The sequence below is a fragment of the Acartia tonsa genome, chromosome 8, assembly GCF_053477335.1.
Source record: "Acartia tonsa isolate MP-2025a chromosome 8, ASM5347733v1, whole genome shotgun sequence".
NCBI classification, from domain to species: Eukaryota; Metazoa; Arthropoda; class Copepoda; order Calanoida; family Acartiidae; genus Acartia; species Acartia tonsa.
This window is the reverse complement of record NC_137267.1, coordinates 27,956,599-27,978,303: the sequence shown is the minus strand read 5'-3', so window position 1 is coordinate 27,978,303 and position 21,705 is coordinate 27,956,599. Positions and strand designations below refer to the sequence as shown.

At 27.5% G+C, this 21,705-nt stretch overlaps 1 protein-coding gene and 1 long non-coding RNA gene across 3 annotated transcripts in view; both read right to left on the bottom strand.

Annotated features, from left to right (window-relative positions):
- Window positions 1-9,760: 9,760 nt before the first annotated feature.
- LOC145325480 (uncharacterized) lies at window positions 9,761-15,315 on the bottom strand. Its single transcript, XR_013881495.1, has 4 exons — window positions 15,186-15,315; window positions 12,227-12,261; window positions 10,064-10,147; window positions 9,761-9,868 (listed from the first exon to the last, which is right to left on the bottom strand). It is a non-coding gene; the product is annotated as an uncharacterized LOC145325480 (long non-coding RNA).
- A 1,271-nt stretch (window positions 15,316-16,586) lies between these two features.
- The window catches only part of LOC145326426 (glutamate receptor ionotropic, NMDA 2B-like), a 295,851-nt gene continuing 290,732 nt past the window's right edge, over window positions 16,587-21,705 (bottom strand). The window contains exons 43-47 of one of the 2 annotated variants that reach the window (XM_080169776.1): window positions 20,427-20,505; window positions 20,103-20,141; window positions 18,798-18,876; window positions 17,736-17,789; window positions 16,587-16,785 (exon numbers count right to left, since the gene is read on the bottom strand). In XM_080169776.1, the coding sequence (XP_080025902.1) occupies window positions 16,607-16,785; window positions 17,736-17,789; window positions 18,798-18,876; window positions 20,103-20,141; window positions 20,427-20,505 (430 nt within the window). In that variant the 3' untranslated portion in view covers window positions 16,587-16,606. The remainder of the gene's footprint in view (window positions 16,786-17,735; window positions 17,790-18,797; window positions 18,877-20,102; window positions 20,142-20,426; window positions 20,506-21,705) is intronic. The other variant, XM_080169777.1, reaches the window with a different exon arrangement.

Genomic DNA, 21,705 nt, shown 5'->3' with positions numbered 1-21,705 from the left:
TTAATTAATATATAGCTGTTAAACATATAAAAAAACACTAGTACGGATGATTAACTTGCAAATAGACAAATGATTAGCTTTTTTAACTTTAGCCATTTTGACATGGCAACAACTAATACAAATTATTAAAAACATGTTTGTCAATGCTATTGAAGAAAAGAAGATTTAACATACATATACAAGGATTTATCTAACAACCAAAACCAGCTATAGCCATTACGAAGATGCCATATGGATGGGCGGCCACAAAAATTAGTAAAATATTTGAGCTCAGCATCCATAAAAAACCTAACCATATCTATGTCACAAGCTCTATGTACACCTCATACTTTAAGTCATACCGTTGTAAACCGTTTTTAAATATTTAACAGTTAAAAATAGAATTAAACAGGTTTTTAATAAGTATTTTTTTTAAAAAGCTAATTTTTCAATTAAAAAAGTGTATATTCTATGTTTAGGTTTCCTAAAAAATACCAAAAAAATGGTTGAATAGCTGAACTATAGCTGTTCCTAAATAATGTTACGGAAAAAAATATTTAGCTAAATTTTTTAAGCTAAAAAAATTTTGTATTGTTGCATAATATTCCTTCTTAAAGTACCTTTCAATCAGTTTTTATCTAAAATTTTTACGGTTATCTTTTTTTTTTTAAGAAAACAATTGTGCTTAATATGCGTAACATAAAAAAACGATAAAAAATACCTTCTTCTTTAGACTAATTTTCAGTGTTATTTAAAACAAGATATTTATTTAATTTTTGACAACAAATTTTTGTATTTTACAGTTTTTTTCCTTATCCAATTTTTAACTAATTTTTTTACAACAAAGTACATTGGTTTAGGCAAAGCACTTTTTAAATCAAGTTTTAAAAATTAATTAGTTTTTTTTAACAAATTTGCATACATTTTTCATAGAATTTTGAGCTAATATTATTCTATATAATAAGTTCCGACTTTTTACAAGTGTTTATGTTTATTTTTGTTCTATTAAAGATCTAAGTTTTTTAAAATGTTGTCATCTTTGTGATCATGTAAAAAGAAACAATAGAAATTTTAATAAAAATATTGCAATAAATAATAAAAAAAAAAATATGCAAATATGCATATTAGATTTTTAACACTTTAAATAGACAAAATAAAACCTTAAGGCACAAAGACCTACGAAAAAACCTTTAAATTTTAATATTAAAAACATCATTTTTATGTAAAAAATACAAAATAGTTGGTGTTTTTATAGTTTTACAGTATTTTTTTTTACTTTTTTTAGGTCTTGCGAGGGGCCTATACCTAAAAAATTAAGAGTTAAGTTAAATGTTTGATCTACTTGCAACTAACTAAAATAAAATTATCAAAACATTACAAAAATATTGTACATTTTATATAATTAAAAAAATTTTTTTTTTAAACAAAACATTTTTTCTTGAAGTAAAACCACTGCGGCATGACTCATTTATAGAAATGGAAAATTTATTAAAGTTTTACTCAACGCTCGAAATCGTAACAATTTTTAAGAAGAATACGCATTTTACAAGGCATACAAAACGCTCTAATTTTCGTTCTATTTAACGTAATTGTAAAAATTTTCGGGGTAATCTGCTGTGGAATAAACAATAAAATTTTATTAAAGAAATAGAAAAAAGCTTTACACTCCAAATTTTTTTTTATAAAAAACTATTGTAAACTAATTATTTAAAAACACAAAATTTTGTAAATATTTATGAGCAACAAAAAAAGTCTATTGATAATTTTTTTAATAAAAAAACGGTACACTGACAATTTTTATACAACAAAAGTCCTAATGCGACAAACTTTCTAAACGACAAATATCCTAAACAACAAACATCAAAAACGACAATCATCCTAAAGCGAGATCTCTTAAGCAAAACAATTTTGTATTTTAATTTCAAAAATTTTCAATTTTATTAAATTTTTAAAACGTTTTATCACATTTAGTGAAAAAATGTTCCTTTTATCATATTCAAAATAAATGTTGGAATAAGCATTAAAAATTTAAACACTAGTCTCTCAATGGACACGAAATGACATTTAATTATCATCATCATCGCCATTTTTCTCTTCTTTCCAGAGCGTAGGCCACGCACAATAATTCTCCATTGATCTTTAAATAAGGCCTCAATAGAGGCTCCACTGAAAGATAGAAAATTCTCTTCTTTCAGTTCCTCAAGTTGTTTTTGGTCTACCTGGTTTCCTTTTTCCTGTGAAGGGGTCCCAAGTCAAGGCTTAATTGGTTAAATCATCATGCCTTTTCCTTACAGTGTGCCCCAACCATCTCCATTCTCTCTGTTTTTTTTGTCAGTTTGATGTCTATATCACTGCGCTCTAAAAGCTCAGCATTTGTGATCTTGTTTGGCCAAAAGATCTTGTGGATTCTCTTAAGACATTTGTTGACATATGTCTGTAGCTTTAAGACCACTGCTGTGTTTAAGAACCAAGTTTTGGTCCCTTACAGCAAAACAGACAGAATATTTGACTTAAAAAGTCTTAATTTGGTATTTTTGGAGATGTTGTTAAAATTCCAAATTTTGTTCAAGCTGGCAAAGGATGTTCTAGATTAGTTAATTTTAGTTTTACTATCTGCTAAAGTGCCTCCAGCTTCATCAATTTTACTTTTAAGATACTCAAAGCAGTTAACATCCTCAAGAATTTGGTTTCCAATAGTTAATGGTTCTTGGGAGTTTGCATTTAATCTGAGTATTTTAGTTTTTGGAACATTTATTTCAAGTCCAACTTTCTTTTAAGTTTCAGCTATCATGTTAGTCCTTCTTTGCATTTGACTTTTATTGCTTGTTAACAAGCAATCTCATCAGCAAAGTCCAAATCTCTTAAATATTTGGGATTGCTAAATAACTGCCAGCAAATGCCATCATTGCTTTTACAGTTCTTAAACAGTTAAATATAGAATTAAACAGGTTTTTAATAAGTATTTTTTTAAAAAGCTAAAATTTTAATTGAAAAAGGGTATTTGTACTGCAATATTCTATGTTTAGGTTTCCTAAAAAATACCAAAAATATAATTAAATAGCTGAATTATAGCTGTTCCTAAATTGAAATAAAATTTTCGGGGTGATCTGATGTAGACAAAACATTAAAATTTTATCAAAAAATATTGAAGTTCTCTTCTCTGCGTACTTAATACGCACTTTTGTTTCTAAGTGCGTTAATTTTGCGTCTAAGCATTTATTTTTCCAAAAAAAAAGATAAAAAAAAAAGATTTTTTTGACAAAATGATAGAAGTATATGTAAAAAATACTACCTAGCCAAAAAAATTAAAATTACGTTAAATAGAACGAAAATTAGAGCGTTTTGTATGCCTCGTAAAATGCGTATTCTTCTTAAAAATTGTTACGATTTCGAGCGTTAAGTAAAACTTTAATAAATTTCCCATTTCTATAAATAAGTCATGCCGCAGTGGTTTTTTTTAATCTAATAAAATGTACAATTTTTTTCTTAAATTTTAAAAAATACAATTTTTTTCTTAAATTTAAAAAAATACAATTTTTTTGTAATGTTTTGATAATTTTGTATTAGTTAGTTGCAAGTAGATCAAACATTTAACCTAAAAACTCGTAGTTTTTAGGTATAGGCCCCCCGCAAGACCTAAAAAAAGTAAATAAGTTACTGTAAAACTCTAACAAAACCCACTATTTTGTATTTTTTACATAAAAATGATGTTTTTAATATTAAAATTTAAAGGTTTTTTCGTAGGTTATTGTGTCTTAAGGTTTTATTTTGTCTATTTAAAGTGTTAAAAATCTAATATACTTATTTGCATATTTGTTTTGTTTTTTAAATTTATTGCAATATTTTTATTAAAAGTTCTATTGTTTCTTTTTACATGATTACAAAAATAACAACATTTTCAAAAACTAAGATCGTTAATAGAACAAAAATAAACATAAACACTTGTAAAAAGTCGGAACTTATTATATAAAATAATATAAGCTCAAAATTCTATGAAAAATGTATGCAAATTTGTTAAAAAAACTGATCATTTTTTAAAATTTGATTTCAAAAGTGCTTTGCCTATTACAATGTACTTTGTTGTAAAAAAAATTTTTTAAAATTGGATAAGGAAAAAAACTGTAAAATATGAAATATTTTGTGTCAAAAAAGTTAAATAAATAGCTTGTTTTAAATAACACTGAAAATTTATATATTTTAGTCTAAAGAAATAGATATTTTTTATCTCTTTTTTATGTAGCGCATTTTAAGCAAAATTGTTTTTTTTATAAAAAAAAGATTACCGTAAGAATTTTAAATTAAAACTGATTTAAAGGTACTTTAAGAAGGAATATTATGCATTTATACAAAATTTTTATTAGTTTTGAAAATTTAACTAAATATTTTTTTCCGTAACATTATTTGGGAACAGCTATAGTTTAGCTATTCAACCATTTTTTTGGTATTTTTTAGGAAACCTAAACATAGAATATTGCAGTACAAATACACTTTTTTGATTAAAAATTTAGCTTTTTTAAAAAAATATAAAAAAAAGCTAGTCATTTGTCTATTTGCAAGTTAATCATCCGTACTAGTGTTTTCATATGTTCAACAGCTATATAGCAATTAAAAAGTTTAATAAAAAGTATTTTGATGAAAAAAAGCTAAAATTTCAATTGAAAAAGAAGAGCTGAACTGTAGCTGTTACTTAGCTAACATAGAGACAGGCGCTTACATTTTTAGTAACATTTTTAAGCTTTGCACCTATAAAAACCAATATCTAGACATATCACAAGCTTTTCTTTTTGTATAATTTTTAGATTTTTACAGCCGTCACAAAACATAGCAAACAGCTGAGTTGTTGCTGTTTTTTAGCTGCTATATGGATGCGCGGTCACAATTCCTGTTAAGATTTTTAAGCTCAGCACATGTAAAAACCTACCTACTTGCTCCCTGCTGTTTTTAGCTGTATCATAGCTGCCACATGGAAAGTTGGTTACAATTCTCATGGGTATTTTTAAGTTCCTCTACAAACCTACCCAAAGACATGTCACAGGCCCTATCTACACATTATACTCCTGACCGCTGTTAGCTGTTTTAAGCCGTTTCCTAGTTGCCATTTGGATAGTCCGTCACAATTCTTGTTGATATTTTTGAGCTTAGCACTTCTAAAAACCTACCCAAAGACATGTTATAAGCCCTATCTACACATTATGCTCCTAACTGCCGTCAGCCGTTTACAGCCGTATCTAGCTGCCATATGGATAGTTAATCAAAATTCTTATTGTTATTTTTGAGCGTAGCATCCCTAAAAACCTATCTAAAGACATGTCACAAACCCTTTCTTAACATAATAATCTTGTTCGTCGCCTGCCATGTTCTGGTGTTTCTAGCTGTTTAGCGGCTGGTACTAGAAATTTAAAAAATGGTTATTGCTATCATTTATCATGAAGTAAACCAAAAATATTTTATTTTTTAAGTTGACCTATTAAGGATTACTCATGCAAAATTTCAGATCATACTTTGAACTAAGTGCTATTTAATCATTTATTACGAGATTGTTGCATTTATGGTACTTAATTTTTTTTACGCATATTGTAATTATTGCTGAAGTTTTAAATTTAAACACTGTATGTCTATTTGTCTTTTTTTTTGTAGTCAATTTATTGAAATAAGAAAAAATTTAGAAAAATATTCTACTAATAGATATTTTTTAAAAAACTATGATTTTTTTTATTTAAATTACTGTTAATTTTTCCTTTATAGACTAATTTATTGATAAAAATTGAACAATTTTTGGAAAAAAAACCTTAAAAATGCGTAAAAGTGAAATAAAACATAATACGTGTAAGGAAGAGAGCAACCACCATTTTCCTCGTGCCTTCGATCTACCTTTTCTATGATCCTCCGTCTGTTGTTGGTAATCAGCAAGATTAGTTCCTTGTTGAACTTGTACCTGAAGTGTCCATAGTCAAGTCATTGCACTGGAAGTTTGTCCTAATTTTGTCTACAGTCAAACCTCCACAAAGCACATTAAACACCATGAGGAAATAAAACTTAGAAAAGCCCCTGTTTAGTTTTATCTTCTGGGGGGTACTAGCCCCTATCTTGATGAGAATGGCTAAAAACTTCACAGTACCCATACCTTGGTCATCAGTCAGCTCCTAACAGGTGTTTCTTGACCTCAGGGAATTTAATTGGGACAAGAGCTGTAGCTGGCAATGACCCCATGAAAGCTGCTTTGGCCAGACAATTAATTGTATTGCTGTAGCACTTCTTGCCTTTAGCTGCTGGTTGTAGGTCCCAACCTGCCCTATTTATGAGTGCGGGTGAACAACACCATAGAAAACATTTTGTGCAGACCTCCAAGGTACTTTTATTAAAAATGTGGGCGTATGATTGGGTTTCTGGTTAGAAAATGCCTTGACTTGGCTGGTTATCCATCTTTTAGTGGTAAAAATATTGACTTTATGCTGTTATACACGAAGAGTTTTGAAATGGGTTCATATCCCTACTTGTGTTAACACATAGTGGACCTTTCTGTTAAAACTTCAAGCAGTCAGTTTGGCCACAGAAGCAAAAAAAAAACTCTGTTTCGGGGCTGTTCCACTAAGATTATTCTAAAAAATTGAAAGAAGATTTAAGTTTGTCAAAAAAAAAATAATTACGTAAAAATATGACTATTTCTACCTTTTGGTAACTTCTTTTTCTGTAGTAAGTAATTTTTTTCTTAATCCCTGATAGTTTTACCACTCTTTTTGTTATATTTACCACTTAATTGCTTAATTATGTTGTATACTGTTACCAAGGTCAGCTGCTTTCTGGGCCTTTTCAGCCAGATTGTCAATGTAATTTCTCTTGTCTTTTCTTGTGCACTTCTTTATCTTTAGCAGTATATTAAGCTCCTAAATTACTCATGTCTGCCAAATGTTGAGCATTGTGAATTTTGTTTTTAAGCTTCTTTCTCTCTTCTATTTTTTCTTCAGAGATCCAGTCCTTTTTCTCTGGTTTCTTGTGTCCTAGGATTTCCTTAGCAGTAGATTGAAAGTTTTCTTTAATTTAAGTCCATGCGATCTCAGTCTCGTCATTTAGATCCTCTAAGACTTTAAATCTATTTCTGATTTTTAAGGCAATTTATTCTTTATCACAGGGTCCTTAATTCTTAAAGAATCATATTGTCTACCAATCTTATTCCTGACAAACTGACAAACTTTCTTATACAACAAACGTCCTAATGCGACAAACCTTCTAAACAACAAACATCCTAAACAACAAACATCCAAAACGACAAACATCCTAATGCGACATCTTTTAAGCAAAACAATTTTGTATTTTAATTTATAAAATTTTTTAATTTTATAAAATTTTTAAAACGTTTTATCACATTTAGTGAAAGAATGTTCCTATTCAAATTCATATTCAAAATAAATGTTGGAATAAACTTTAAAAAATTTAAACACTAGTCTCTCAATGGTCACGAAATGACATCCAATTATCTTCATTATCGCCATTTATCTTTTTTTCCAGAGCGTAGGCCACTCACAATGGTTCTCCATTTATCTTTGAATTAGGCCTTAGTAGAGGCTCCACTGAAAGATGGAAAATTCTCTTCTCTCAGTTCCTCAAGGAATTCCCTCCTCAAGGTTGTTTTTGGTTTTATTTTTCCTGTAAAGGGGTCCCAAGTCAAGGCTTTATTGGTTAAATTATCATGCCCTTTCCTTAGAGTGTTCCTCAACCATCTCCATTTTCTCTGTTTTATTATCAGTTTGATGTCTGACATATCACTGCGCTCTAACAACTCAGCATTTGTTATCTTGTTTGGCCAAAAGTTCTTGTGGATTCTCCTAAGACATTTGTTGACATATGTCAGTAACTTTGAGACCACTGCTGTGTTTAGGAACCAAGTTTCGGCCCCATACAGCAAAACAGACAGAACATTTCACTTGAAAAGTCTTAACTTGGTTTTTATGGAGATGTTGTTGGAATTCCAAATTTTGTTCAAGCTGGCAAAGGCTATTCTAGATTTGTTAATTCTAGTTTTAACATCTGCCAAAGTGCTTTCAGCTTCATAAATTTTACTTCTAAGATACTCAAAGCAGTTAACATCCTCAAGAATTTGGTTTCCAATAGTTATTGGTTCTTAGGAGTTTGCATTTAATCTGAGTATTTTAGTTTTTGGAACATTTATTTCAAGTTCAACTTTCTTGGAAGTTTTATGTTAGTCCTTTTTTGCATTTGACTTTTATTGCTTGTTACCAAAGCAACATCATCATTAAAATCCAGATCTTCCAAATATTTGGGATTGCCAAATAACTGCCAGCAAATGCCATCATTGCTTTCACAGTTCTTTAACAGTTAAATATAGAATTAAACAGGTTTTTAATAAGTATTTTTTTTAAAAAGCTAAAATTTTATTTAAAAAAGTGTATTTGTACTGCAATATTCTATGTTTAGGTTTCCTAAAAAATACCAAAAAAATGGTTAAACTTAACTATAGCTGTTTTTAAATTGAAATAAAATTTTCGGGCTAATCTGCTGTGGACTAAACATTAAAATTTTTTTAAAAAAATATCTTAAGAACATTCATGTTTTAAAGTTATCCCCCCCTGCGTACTTAATACGAACTTTTGATTCTAAGTGCGTTAATTTTGCGTCTAAAAATACCTAGCCAAAAAGTTTATAAAATTACGTTAAATAGAACAAAAATTAGAGCGTTTTGTATGCTTTGTAAAATGCGTATTCTTATTAAAAAATTGTTACTATTTCGAGCGTTAAGTAAAACTTTCATAAATTTTTTATTTCTATAAGTGAGTCATGCCGCAGTGGTTTTGCTTCAAAAAAAATGTTTTGTTTAAAAAAATTTTTGTTTTGTTTTTTAATCTAATAAAATGTACAATTTTTTTCTTGAATTTTTAAAATTTATTCTAATTATTTTATAAATTTTAAAACATGAGATAAAAAGATAAAATAATTTGATGTACATTATTAAAAAATTTAAAAATTGTAAAAAAAATTCCAACATGATTTTTAATTTTAAATACAAGAATAACTATTAAAGTCTTAGAGGACCTAAATGACGAGACTGAGATCACATGGACTTCAATAAAAGAAAACTTTCAATCTACTGCTAAGGAAATCCTAAGACACAAGAAATTTGAGAAAAAGGACTGGATCTCTGAAGAAACATGGACCAAAATAAAAAAGAGAAAGAAGCTTAAAAATAAAATCTTAATGCTCAACATTTGGCAGACATGAGTAATTTAAGAGCTTAATATACTGCTAAAGATAAAGAAGTGCACAAGGAAAGACAAGAGAAATTACATTGACAATCTGACTGAAAAGGCCCAGAAAGCAGCTGACCTTGGTAACAAGAAAACAGTATACAACATAATTGAGCAATTAAGTGGTAAATATAACCAAAAAAAAGTGGTAAAACTCTCAGAAATAAAGAAAAAAAAATTACTTACCACAGAAAAAGAAGTTACTAAAAGGTGTATTAGTAATATTTATACGTAATTATTTTTTTTAATACAAACTTAAATCTTCATTAAATTTTTTAGAATAATTTTAGTGGAACAGCCCCAAAACAGAGTTTTTTTTTGCTTCTGTGGCCAAACTGACTGCTTGGAGTTTTAACAGAAAGTTCCATTATGCGTTAACACAAGTAGGGATATGAACCCATTTTAAAACTCTTAAACGTGAATTAGCCGTGTATAACAGCATGAAGTCAATATTTTTACCACTAAAAGATGGATAACCAGCAACAAAAAAAATTTTGCAAAGTATATAAAACTGGTAAAAATTTTAAATAAACATATATTTTCATCAATTTACTTGATTAATTTTTATTAAAAATAAAAAAAAAATTTTGTCTTAGAGAACTGTTTCTTTTTCTTCAATTTCATTTTTCCTAAAAAAAAAAATTATTGCATTGTTTTGCAAAAAAAAAAATTAGGACTAAAAATGTTTTTTAAAACATATTAAACTTCAAAACAATTTTTAAAAAAATTAGTTAATATTACAAAAAAATATAATTGTTTTAAAATTTTTTGTTATTTTTACCAAACAAAATTTTTTTATCAAACTTTTGCATTTAAAAAAAAACCTGTAAGTAATGTTATGGCGTTGCAAATGTTCTTCAAGAACTTGTATTTGAAGATAAGCTTTGTGTAAATCTCCTCGAAGTTTTCTAAAAAAACACAATTTTTATTCAAAAACTTTATTTTTCAGTCCTTTTTAAATTAAAATATTTTTTGATAAAAGTTATTTTAATTTTTTTATTTAAAAAACAAACAATAACTATTTTATTAATATAAAACAATTTTTTTTTGTGAAAAAGATAAATTTTTTTTGTAGATTTTCTCTAAGTTTGTTGTGCAAAATGTTAAAAAAATATAGAAAAAAGCGTAACACTCCAAACTTTTCTTTTTTAGAAAACTATTGTAAACTAATTATTTAAAATTTTTGTAAATAAACGACAAATTTTTATATTAAATTATTATAAATGAGCAACAAAAAAAGTCTATTGAAAATTTTTTTTAGTAAAAAAACGGCACATTGACAAACTTTCTTATACGACAAACGTCCTAATGCGACAAACTTTCTAAACGACAAACATCCTAAACGACAAACATTCAAAACGACAAACATACTAATGCGACATTTCCCTGCTGAGCCTCTTATACAGGTCTTTATCTTCTGGAGAGTTTCTAGAGAGTGTTTTTTGTCTTACCTCTCTTCTTTGATCCATGAGATCAATGGATCTTTGAGTGATCTACGGCTTTTGGTTAGCCTTTTTGAAACCTAATTTTTCTTGGCTAGTATCATTATAAACTTTTTTGATACCTTGCCAAATATCTTCAACTCCATCTTCCTCTTGAAGAGTCAGCAACTCAAATGTATTATTTAGAGTGAGCGTAAACTCTTGTAACTTTTCAGAGTTTTGAAGGGTTGATAAATTATATTTCTTCCTGAGGTTAGGCTTTGTGTCCTGCTTTTTAAATCTAAGCCGAACTTTAGAAGATAGAAGATAATGGTCTGAATTAACATCAGGTCCTCTTTCAACCCTGACATCAAGGAGAGAACCTTTAAAGCGTCTAGATATACATATGTGGTCTATCTGGTTAAAGGTTCTTTAATCTAATGATCTCCAGGTGGCAGTATAAATCATTTTGTGTTTAGAATTTGGTTCCACCAATGATTAGTTTGTTTTCAGTACAGAAACTTACAAGTCTATCACCATTGTCATTGTCCTTGCCATTACTTAAGCCTAGGCCATATCTGTTCATGTCTTCTTCTAAATTCTCATTATTACTCCCCACTTGAGCATTGAAATCTCCTAGGAGCATAGTCAGATCCTTTTCTTTATGACCATTCTTTAATACAGAGTCAAGTAGGACTCTTCTGGTGTAGCTCCTAGGGTCATTGATGCACGGTGCAGGATGGACGGCGTGCACGTACCTAATCTCCCATCCCAATGACATCCAATAAGAAAAAGAAATAAAAATATTGGAGAGAAAATTTAATTTAAGAAATTAATTCTTGGCATTTTGGAATAAAAAATATAGGGAAAAGAAAATTATTTTTTTTACATATATTTCTGGTCTAAAAATAATATTTATTATTTCATTTTAAATCGAGTGTCAACCAATAAGAAATAGGCATGCTGTTTTAAAAAAATAATATTCAAAATAAAAGAGAAATTTTTAAAATAATTTTTTTCTTTATTTGTTGAAGATTTGAGCCCAAGCTTTTTCTGGGGGTAGGGGGCTCTCTTATTAAAAGCTTATATTATTTCTGTAAAATATTACAATAATTGTTCTACTATAATCTTATAAATTTCCAAACATGACTATTTTATTTGTATAGACAAAAAAAGTAAAAAAGGAAATAATTTGCTGTACATTAAAATAAAAACAAAAATTGGAATAGTTATTTCTCGTATCGTATTATAAACGGCTTTCCGCGGATATAGAATGTACAATTATTCATCAATATTACGAAAATATGATAAATAACTATTTCTAAAGAGATGTTGTCGCATTAGGTCGATTGTCGAATTATAAAGTTTAGGACGTTTGTCGCAGTAAGGTTTGTCGGTGTACAAAAAAAATTATGCTACTTTAAGTAAAAGACAAAAAATCACAAAAACTTTTAAATCTAAGAATCTATTTAGCACTCTTACAGTTTATGAACTAACTAACACTAATTAAAGAGTAAGTTTATTTTTTAAAAAAGGAAATAAAACAAAACTTAGATTTAAAATTACCTCATTTTTGCCTTGCATATTTCTTCACTGCAGTTCTAAAAAATATAAATAAATAATTAGCAAAAAGTCGCAAAGTTTTTTTTTATCTAAATTGTTATCTTTGCTTGGTTGTATAAAATATTTGAGAAATTTTTTATGTATATATTTAAGATAATGCTATTTTTTTTAAATTTTGACTATTTTTTTGTTTTTAAATAAATATTAATTCAACATAATATTACAATTTATGGATCATATGAAGGAAATGAAGTCATTCTTTTAAAGGACAGAAACTGCTTTCCTTGGGTGTAGGTTTAATAAATCTACCTTATTCCCACAAATTATTTCTTAGAATAAGGAAGAATATCTTAGAATAAGGTAGAATGTGGGGGAACAAGATAGATTTACTTAGAATAAGGAAGATTTTCTTAGAATAAGGAAGAATATCTTAGAATAAGGTAGAATGTGGGGGAACAAGGTAGATTTACTTAGAATAAGGAAGATTTTCTTAGAATAAGGTAGAATGTGAGGGAACAAGGTAGATTTTCTTAGAATAAGGAAGAATATCTTAGAATAAGGTAGAATGTGGGGAAACAAGATAGATTTACTTAGAATAAGGAAGAATTTCTTAAAATAAGGTAGAATTTTTTTAAACAAGGAAGATTTTCTTAGAATAAGGTAGAATGTGGGGGAACAAGGTAGATTTACTTAAAATAAGGAAGATTTTCTTAGAATAAGGTAGAATGTGAGGGAACAAGGTAGATTTTCTTAGAATAAGGAAGAATTTTTTAGAATAAGGTAGAATTTCTTAGAATAAGAAAGAATTTGGGGGAATAAGGTAGATTTACCTAGAATAAGGAAGAATATCTTAGAATAAGGTAGATTTACTTAGAATAAGGAAGATTTTCTTAGAATAAGGTAGAATGTGAGGGAACAAGGTAGATTTTCTTAGAATAAGAAAAAATATTTAGAATAAGGTAGAATTTCTTAGAATAAGAAAGAATTTGGGGGAATAAGGTAGATTTACCTAGAATAAGGAAGAATATCTTAGAATAAGATAGAATGTGGGGAACAAGGTTAATTTTCTTAGAATAAGGAAGAATTATTTTAAAAAAGGTAGAATGTGGGGGGAACAAGGTAAGTTTTCTTAGAATAAGAAAAAATTTCTTAGAATAAGGTAGAATTTCTTAGAATAAGAAAGAATTTGGGGTAATAAGGTAGATTTACTTAGAATAAGGAAGGATATCTTAGAATAAGATAGAATGTGGGGAACAAAGTAGATTTTCTTAGAATAAGGAAGAATATCTTAGAATAAGGTAGAATGTGGGGGAACAAGGTAGAATTTCTTAGAATAAGGAAGAATTTCTTAAAATAAGGAAGAATTTCTTAATATAAGGAAGAATTTCTTATTATAAGGTAGATTTTCTTAGAACAAGGAAGAATTTCCTATGATAAGGTAGATTTTCTTAGGATAAGGTAGAATTTATTAGAATATGGAAGAATTTGGCGGAAAAAGGTAGATTTTTTTAGAATGAGGAAAAATTTATTAGAATAAGGTAGGTTAGATTTTCTTAGAATAAGGAAGAATATCTTAGAATAAGGTAGAATGTGGGGGAACAAGGTAGAATTTCTTAGAATAAGGAAGAATTTCTTAGAATAAGGAAGAATTTCTTATTATAAGGAAGAATTTCTTATTATAAGGTAGATTTTCTTAGAACAAGGAAGAATTTCCTATGATAAGGTAGATTTTCTTAGGATAAGGTAGAATTTATTAGAATATGGAAGAATTTGGCGAAAAAAGGTAGATTTTCTTAGAATGAGGAAAAATTTATTAGAATAAGGTAGGTTATTTAAGAAAAAGGAAGAACCTAGAGGAATTGGGTTAATTTTCTTAGAATTAGGAAGATTAAGTGAGATTAAGGAAGGTGATTTTTATCCTCTTTTTCAGAAATGTGAGATAAAGGAGAGTAAATTTTGTCCATATTTCACTTATCTGAAAAAAATGAAGATTAATTTCTGTCCTTTTTGGAAGGAAATTTCTGTCCTTTTTAGGAATGACTTCATTTCCTTCATATGATCCCAATTTTTTGCTGTTTAAAATTTAAGCACTTAAGCAGGTTTTTTTTTCCGAAAATCAATGTAAATGTTTTATTTGCAAACGGTTTTGTTTCAAAAATCCTTTAGTTAACCTTTTTATGAAAAAAATACATCGTTTTATTTTTTTATGTTATAGTAATAGAAAAATCTTTATTTAAAATTTCAAAAAATTGCATTAACACTTCTTTTTTCAAAAAATGTATCTAGGAAAACTAGCACAAGATTTTCCTGGTCCTTTTTGCATGTTAAAATCATTAATATAATCTAATTTTTGAAATGCTTATTCTTATTACAACAAACTTCACTGTTGTGTACCAGAAATTAAAAAAGTAAGTCAAAAAATATATGCATCTTCTTAAAAAAATAATTATGTTTTTAGACAATCTTGCATCAAAATTAAAAAAAAAAATATTTTACATATCTTTCTACATCAAAACTTTGCTTTTATGGTTTTTTAATCTTTGTTTTTCTTAAAAATTACCATAAACTCATTCTACACAGATAAATCTAAACACTTTAAAAAGTTTGCCTTATTTTAAACGTTTAGGTTTAATTAATTTACAAACTTTAAAAAAACAATAGCACAAAAACAAGTAACCGCAAGAAACATAAAGACTTTAAAACAAGAATGCTATCATCAAGATCGTGAAAAAGGATCAGTCAAGGCCTTTTAGTTTGTCGTTACAGCAAAATAAAGTGTAAAAAAGGACCCTTTTAAGTCTAAAATGCTGTAACGAGTAATTTTTTTTGTAATAAACCCAGCATTTTGCTTTAAAAAATCATTTTAGTTTCATTATTTTTTGTTTTAAATTTTTTTATATATAAAAATAACATTTAAAAAATGTTTTATGATAAATAAATGTTAGTTTTAAATTTTTTTTACCTTTTCTGTACAAATACTTAACATAGAATCACAACCAAATCTTGAACTCTAAACATAATTTTTTAAATTTTAAACTAAAACTTGTAATTTTTTTGTTGTTTAAATTGATTTTACTTTTTTTTTTAATATTTTTTTTTGTTTTTGAATAAATTTTTGATTAAACAACAAATTAAGCTAACTTTATTATGAGAAATTAATTTTTTTATAACTAACTTATTATATGTTGTGTCATATGCTTCACATTATATGATGAAAGAAATATTTTCTTCAAATATTTCACCCAAAGAAAGCTTTAACCTAAGATATTCAACATTTAATATCTGACTCATAATGTAAACAAAATGCACTTGTGCTGTCTCTAGGTTATCTTTATTGTATAAATAACAATACAAAAGAGGAGGAAAAAAAGAACAAAATAGACAGAGAAGTAAGAAAGGGAAAGGAGAGGGGAAAAATAAACAGAGAAAAAAATAGACAGAGCAATATTAGTGTTAGCTCTTAGATGAAGTAAATTTTTTAATAGACTTTTTTTTTAATTTAACAAAAAGATAAAGAACAAGACAAAACCAAGTATCATATTTGATAAATAATGCTTATACAAGATAGGTCATTCAAATTTGTTTCACTAAATTTAAGGTCAAGTGACAAAAATTAAAATTTCTATCATTTTGCCCCCAAGAAAACTTCTTTTTGTAATTTTAGCTAAATAAATTCAACTTTAGATAAAATCAAACTCAGAAAATTCAAAAACATTACTAAAAATAAAAAAAATTTTAAAATTAAATTTTTTTTTCAGAAAAGCACCTTTTAAAAAACTTTTATAAACATAAAAACTTACAAAAAATTAGGTTACTAAATAAAAAGCAATGTATTTTTTTTATAAAATTAACTGTTATTTGTAATAATTTTTTCGATTTTTATTATAAAAATTGTTATCTTTTACAAACTTAACCTAACTTTTTTAAAATTTAATTTTTTTTCTTCAGAAAAGCACCTTTTTTAAAAACTTTTATAAACATAAAAACTTACAAAAAAATTAAGTTACTTAATAAAAAGCAATGTTTTTTTTTATATAAAATTAATTGTTATTTGTAATAATTTTTCCGTTTTTTATTATAAAAATTGTTAATTTTTACAAACTTTTTTTTCTCTCTCAAAAAAACATAAATAATGTATTAAATTCAAAATTGCAATAGAACACAGAAAATTTTTTTTTTTAATTTTTACAAATTTGTCCGACAGTTTTTTCAAAGTCTGTGTTGGCTATCACAAACGGAATGGTTTTGAACTTAATACAACCGTGCATGACAAAAATAAATTTTTAATTTTCTAAATTAAAAAAATATATATCTTTTTCCTTATTTTAGAACATTAGAAAAAAATTAGGAGGTTTTACCTAAGAGATGTTAAACGTTTGTCGTTTAAGAGATGTGTTGCACTAGGACGGTATAGACAAATTTGTTTGCTCCTTTTTTTATTTTTTGTAGTCGTTTTGTATTTTTTATACAAATTATTACAGAAATATATAAAAAAAATTTAAAAATTTCCTTAAAATTCGCAGAACTGTTGTGAGCAACTTTTTGCATCAATCCACAGCTATCTAAAACACAAAAATCTATAATGTTAAAAATTTTAAAAAAGTTTGAAGAACTTATTATTTTAAAAGCAAAGCTTTTCTGTAAGTAGGATCGGTCCGTCCGTACGTTCGTAACGGATAGCTTTTTTCGTTAATTTAGGCATGTTAGAATTGTCCTATCGATTTCAAATTTTGCATGGTGATTCCTTTAGTAGTAAGGTACGATTTAGAAAGCGTACTAACTCTATAATCATTACCAAAATGTCCGTACGTCTATTTTAAACATGATGATTTTTTTACTTTTTTAAACAGCTTTTTTTGTTAATTTAGGCATGTTAAAATTGTCCTATCGATTTTAAATTTTGCATGGTGATTCCTGTAATAGTTAAATACGATTTAGAAAGCGTAGCAACTCTATAATCATTCAAAAATGTTCGTACGTCCATTTAAACATGTTGATTTTTTTACTTTTTTAAATAGCTTTTTTTGTTAATTTAGGCATGTTAGAATTTTTCTATCGATTTTAAATTTTGCATGGTGATTCCTGTAATAGTTAGGTACGAGTTAGAAAGCGTAGCAAATCTCTAATCATTACCAAAATGTCCGTACGTCCATTTTAAACATGTTAATATTTTTACATTTTTAACAACAAATTTGTATGTGACCTAATTATCTAATTAATCTGATTTTTGTTATACTGATTCCTAGGACAACAAAGTACAATATTTTAAGCGAAGCAACTCTATAATCAAGTCCTAAAAATGTAAGTATGTCTATAATCATTATTCTGTATCAAGCAGTTTTTCAACAAATTTACTTACAATTTTGCTTTGACTCTTATAAATTCGCATTCTGATTATTCAGTTCTGACATTATACAAGTGGGAATGTCCGTTTGTCCTTCCATTTCAGAGCTTTGCTTGTTTAGTAATTTCTTTAAAAATTAACCTAATTTTTTAAGCATTGAGCAGTTACCTATAAATTTTGGTTCTAAATCTTCACGCAGACAAGATTTTTCTTTGTTTAAACCTAAAATATTTTAAAGATGGGTTATTTTGAAGAAAATATGTCGTAATCTATAGCAAATAAATAAACACAAGATATGTTTTTATCTATAATACAAAGTTTGTTTGTCTGTTTGTTTGTTTGTAGCGAATGATCTTGTTAGCCGCTTAATCAATTAAGTAGCTTTTTATAGGTCACGGAAAGGTTTAAAACTATTTTTTTGGAGGGTAGGACACCCCCTTCAAAAATTTTCTTTTTAAAACTAAAATTAAAATATTAGGGTCGACTAAATATTCTAAATATATAGGGGTGCCGTAGCTCAGTGGTAACACACTGAGCTACGGTGGTGAGAGTTCGAGTTCAATTCTCCGTGTGTTGATACGAATTTCTCATTCGCAATAATTATCACGCAACTTCTTCAGGTTGTGTTAGAAGGGGATTATTGAGTAAGTTTGGATACTCAATAGTCACGTACATGATATCAGTACTACCTTTATCCCAAGCTCCTCTGCGGAGAGCGTCATTCATTACGATGACTTAATTTGGGACACCTGCCATACTCGGCGAGGGTGAGATAATAATGAGTAGCTCTCATGAGACAGTGGGTCAAGTCGTAATGTGCTTGAACGTGGAGCTTGATAGCCCTAGTGGCTATACAAAAGTGTCTCAGCCTACTCCATGACTACTTAGGCCCAAACCCTAAGAAGCTATGGCTAATCAATCAATCAAACTAAATATTCTTTTTTTTTATAGATAAAATGTAAAAAAGATGCTATTGACAAAAAAAAAATTTACAGGACCAAAATTGATTTTAAAACAAATATTTTAAGAAATTGCAACTTTAAAAACTTTTTTCTAAACTTACTAAAACAAACGTTTTAACAAACATACTTTTAATGGGGTTATAATTAAAATTTATAAAACATTTAAAAAACAAAAATTAGTAATTGCCCTATTATAACCTTTTTTTTATGGCTTTTAAACACTTTTTTGTCTTGTAGTAAAAAATAAATTTAATAATAAAAACAGTACCTATAGCTCTACGGACTGGTCCACCTTCTCTGGAATTTTTTTCCCACTCGCAAGCCAAAGATTCAGGTATTGAACAACTAATTAGAGCCAACAAAGTTTTAGAATAAAAATAAAGTTATTTTTTTCGCCAATTTTATTTTTTTAAAATTTTAGCGCTACAATTGATTTTAAAGGAAACAAAATCTATTTTTACTTTTTCTTTTATCTTTTAAAGCGAAAGTTTATAACCAAATGTGAATATAAATAAAAAATAGCATATTTTAAACAAAATCTATTTTTACTCATTCTTCTATCCATTAAAGCTAAATTGTCATGGCATTTAAAAAGGTAAAAAAGGCGTTATAGCTCAACTGTGGGAGTGGGGACTAAACCGCGACAAACAAAACCGCGACAAGAACAAAACCGCGACATAACAAAACCGCGACATAACAAAACCGCGACAGGGACAAAACCGCGACAGTGACAAAACCGAGACATTGCAAAAAATCTATAATAAAAAAATCCTAATGCTAGAAGGTCATGGCCGCAGAGCTCGGCCCCCTGGCCTGCCTAGCCGCAGGCATTTGACCCCCTTGCCTATAACCTAACCTAACCTAACCTAAATGTTTGAATTTTTAATGTACATTAACTTATTGATAGTTTAGAATTTCGTGGATTTTACAAAAAGTAGTTAGTAGATTTTTTTCAAATTTTTTTTTACAATATTTAGGTTAGGTTAGGTTACAGGCAAAAGGGCCAAGCGCCCGCGGCTAGGCAGGCCAGGAGGCTGAGCGTTGCGACCATGTATTTCTACAAAAAAAATCCTACATTTTTGTTATTGTCGCGGTTTTGTCACTGTCGCGGTTTTGTCTAAACTCCCAACTGTAGTCCAAATGAGAGCCTTCGAGTCTAAAAGTAGATTGAAAGTTGTGTAGTTTGGAACCTGCGGTTATTCACGTTTATAAGGAAATGTTTGATCTTAATTTAATGAACTTTTGGGCCTAAAGCTACTTTAAAGCATGCATTAATAGACGTATATCACAGAAACCTCCCTTAATACCACTAATAAGGGTAATTTCGTCAGCTTGGGCAAGTACATTTTGACCTGGGCCTGCCGAGAGTTAAAAAGGCAGGTAGAAACGGCAATTTTTTAAAAAATCCAATATTTAATTATATTCAAAAAAAATTCTAGATTTATGAGTTATAAAAAATTAAATGCTAAATTATACAAAATCATACTTTTAGTGCATTTAAAACAAAAAAAATTTATATTAAATATAAAAATAAAAGTTTTGTAGTTTTTAAAATTAATTTTGTTAATTTCCTTCTGACTAAAAGATCATTTGAAGACTCGTTCATACGTCTCTAAAATAAATAATAAAATATATATATTGTTTTGAGTTTATTATTTACATTTTACATTTAAAAATTAGGAAAAAGGTAAAAAAGATGGACCTTTATGCATATTTATAAAATTTTTTTGGTGATTACATAATTAATATTTTAATTTGTCTCTACCTTAAAAATTTTTATAGATACAGAGATAAAAAAATATTTTTTTTTACGGACTTTTAAAAATTAAAAATCGATATTTTGACATATTATAAGTATAAAAAAGTAGTTCTACTAAAATTAAAAAATAAATGATACCTTATTAAAAAAAGAATTCCATTTTGATTTATTTCTTGATTTTGTAAGATTAGCTGCTATATATCTACAAAACATTAGCCTAAGTCAAAAGGCATTATTTAAATTTTTATTAAATTTTAGAAGGTCAGATGTTACTACATTTAACTTTATCCACTGTATCAAAAACTTAAAATCTTATTTATTTTATTTTATTGTTTTAACTAGCAGCTACGCCCCTAGAAGCATCTAAAGAATTTGTACGAGAGGAAAAAGTCGTCTTCGTTTTATTTTTAATTTAAGTAAAGACACCCTCTCTAAAAATAGTTTAAAAGCTTTACGTAAAAGAGAAAAATATCGGTTCAGCAATTAGCAAAATTCTTTGGGATCAACAACAAACTTTTACTACTTTATATAATAAGACATATGTATTTGTAGGTTTTTTAGTGTGCAAATTTTGGCCTACAAACGTTTTATCTTAAGTTTTATTTTTAAGGAATCTTATAGCCTTCTAAAATTTAATCCTAAGGATTGCTTTAAGTCTAATAGTTTTAAAAATACACATCCTCTCTTTCCCCTAGCACCCAAGAAGTTTTGACGGTGGTTTGTGGTTAATGGTATTTTTTAAAAAGTAATTTAAAACTGAAAAAGTTTTATCCCAGCTTAATTCTTCTGTATTGGTTTTTAAGAAATACACAACAGTATGTGGTTTTAAAAATGTAAGTTTCTTTCCTTTTGACCCTAATTGGCTTTTAAGGAAGTTTATTTTGAATGTGAAGGCAATTTTCTAGAAACTGAACTCTTAAAAGAAGTCTTCACTTTAAATGCACGCCCTTGATCTTAATTACAAATTTTAAGTACAAATAGTTGTATTTATTCTAGAAAAATTGTCTATTTTTGGAATAGGCTGCCGTTGACTAAAAAATAAAATTTAATTAACAAAAAATTATCTTTGGAATGTTTATTTTTTGAGTTGATTCTTAAATTGTGTAAGAAACATGTAATATTAAAAATGTTTGCCCCTTTTGTAAAATTAAGCCTAGCACCAGAATTTTGCTACCTTTTGAAATGTTTGCGAGCAAAAAATTGCTTTTTTTTATTCTTGTATGTAATTTAGAAGAAAATATGATTCTTTTAATCAACTTACCTAATTATTGATAACTGACGTGATTACATCTGCTATTATTCTGAAGATTGTGTTGATACTTTTGTTATTTTAAAAATAGAGAGATTCTTTTGATCAAGCATAAAAATATTCCTAATAAGCAAAAATCATGTTCTTTTTGCATTTATTAATCAATTG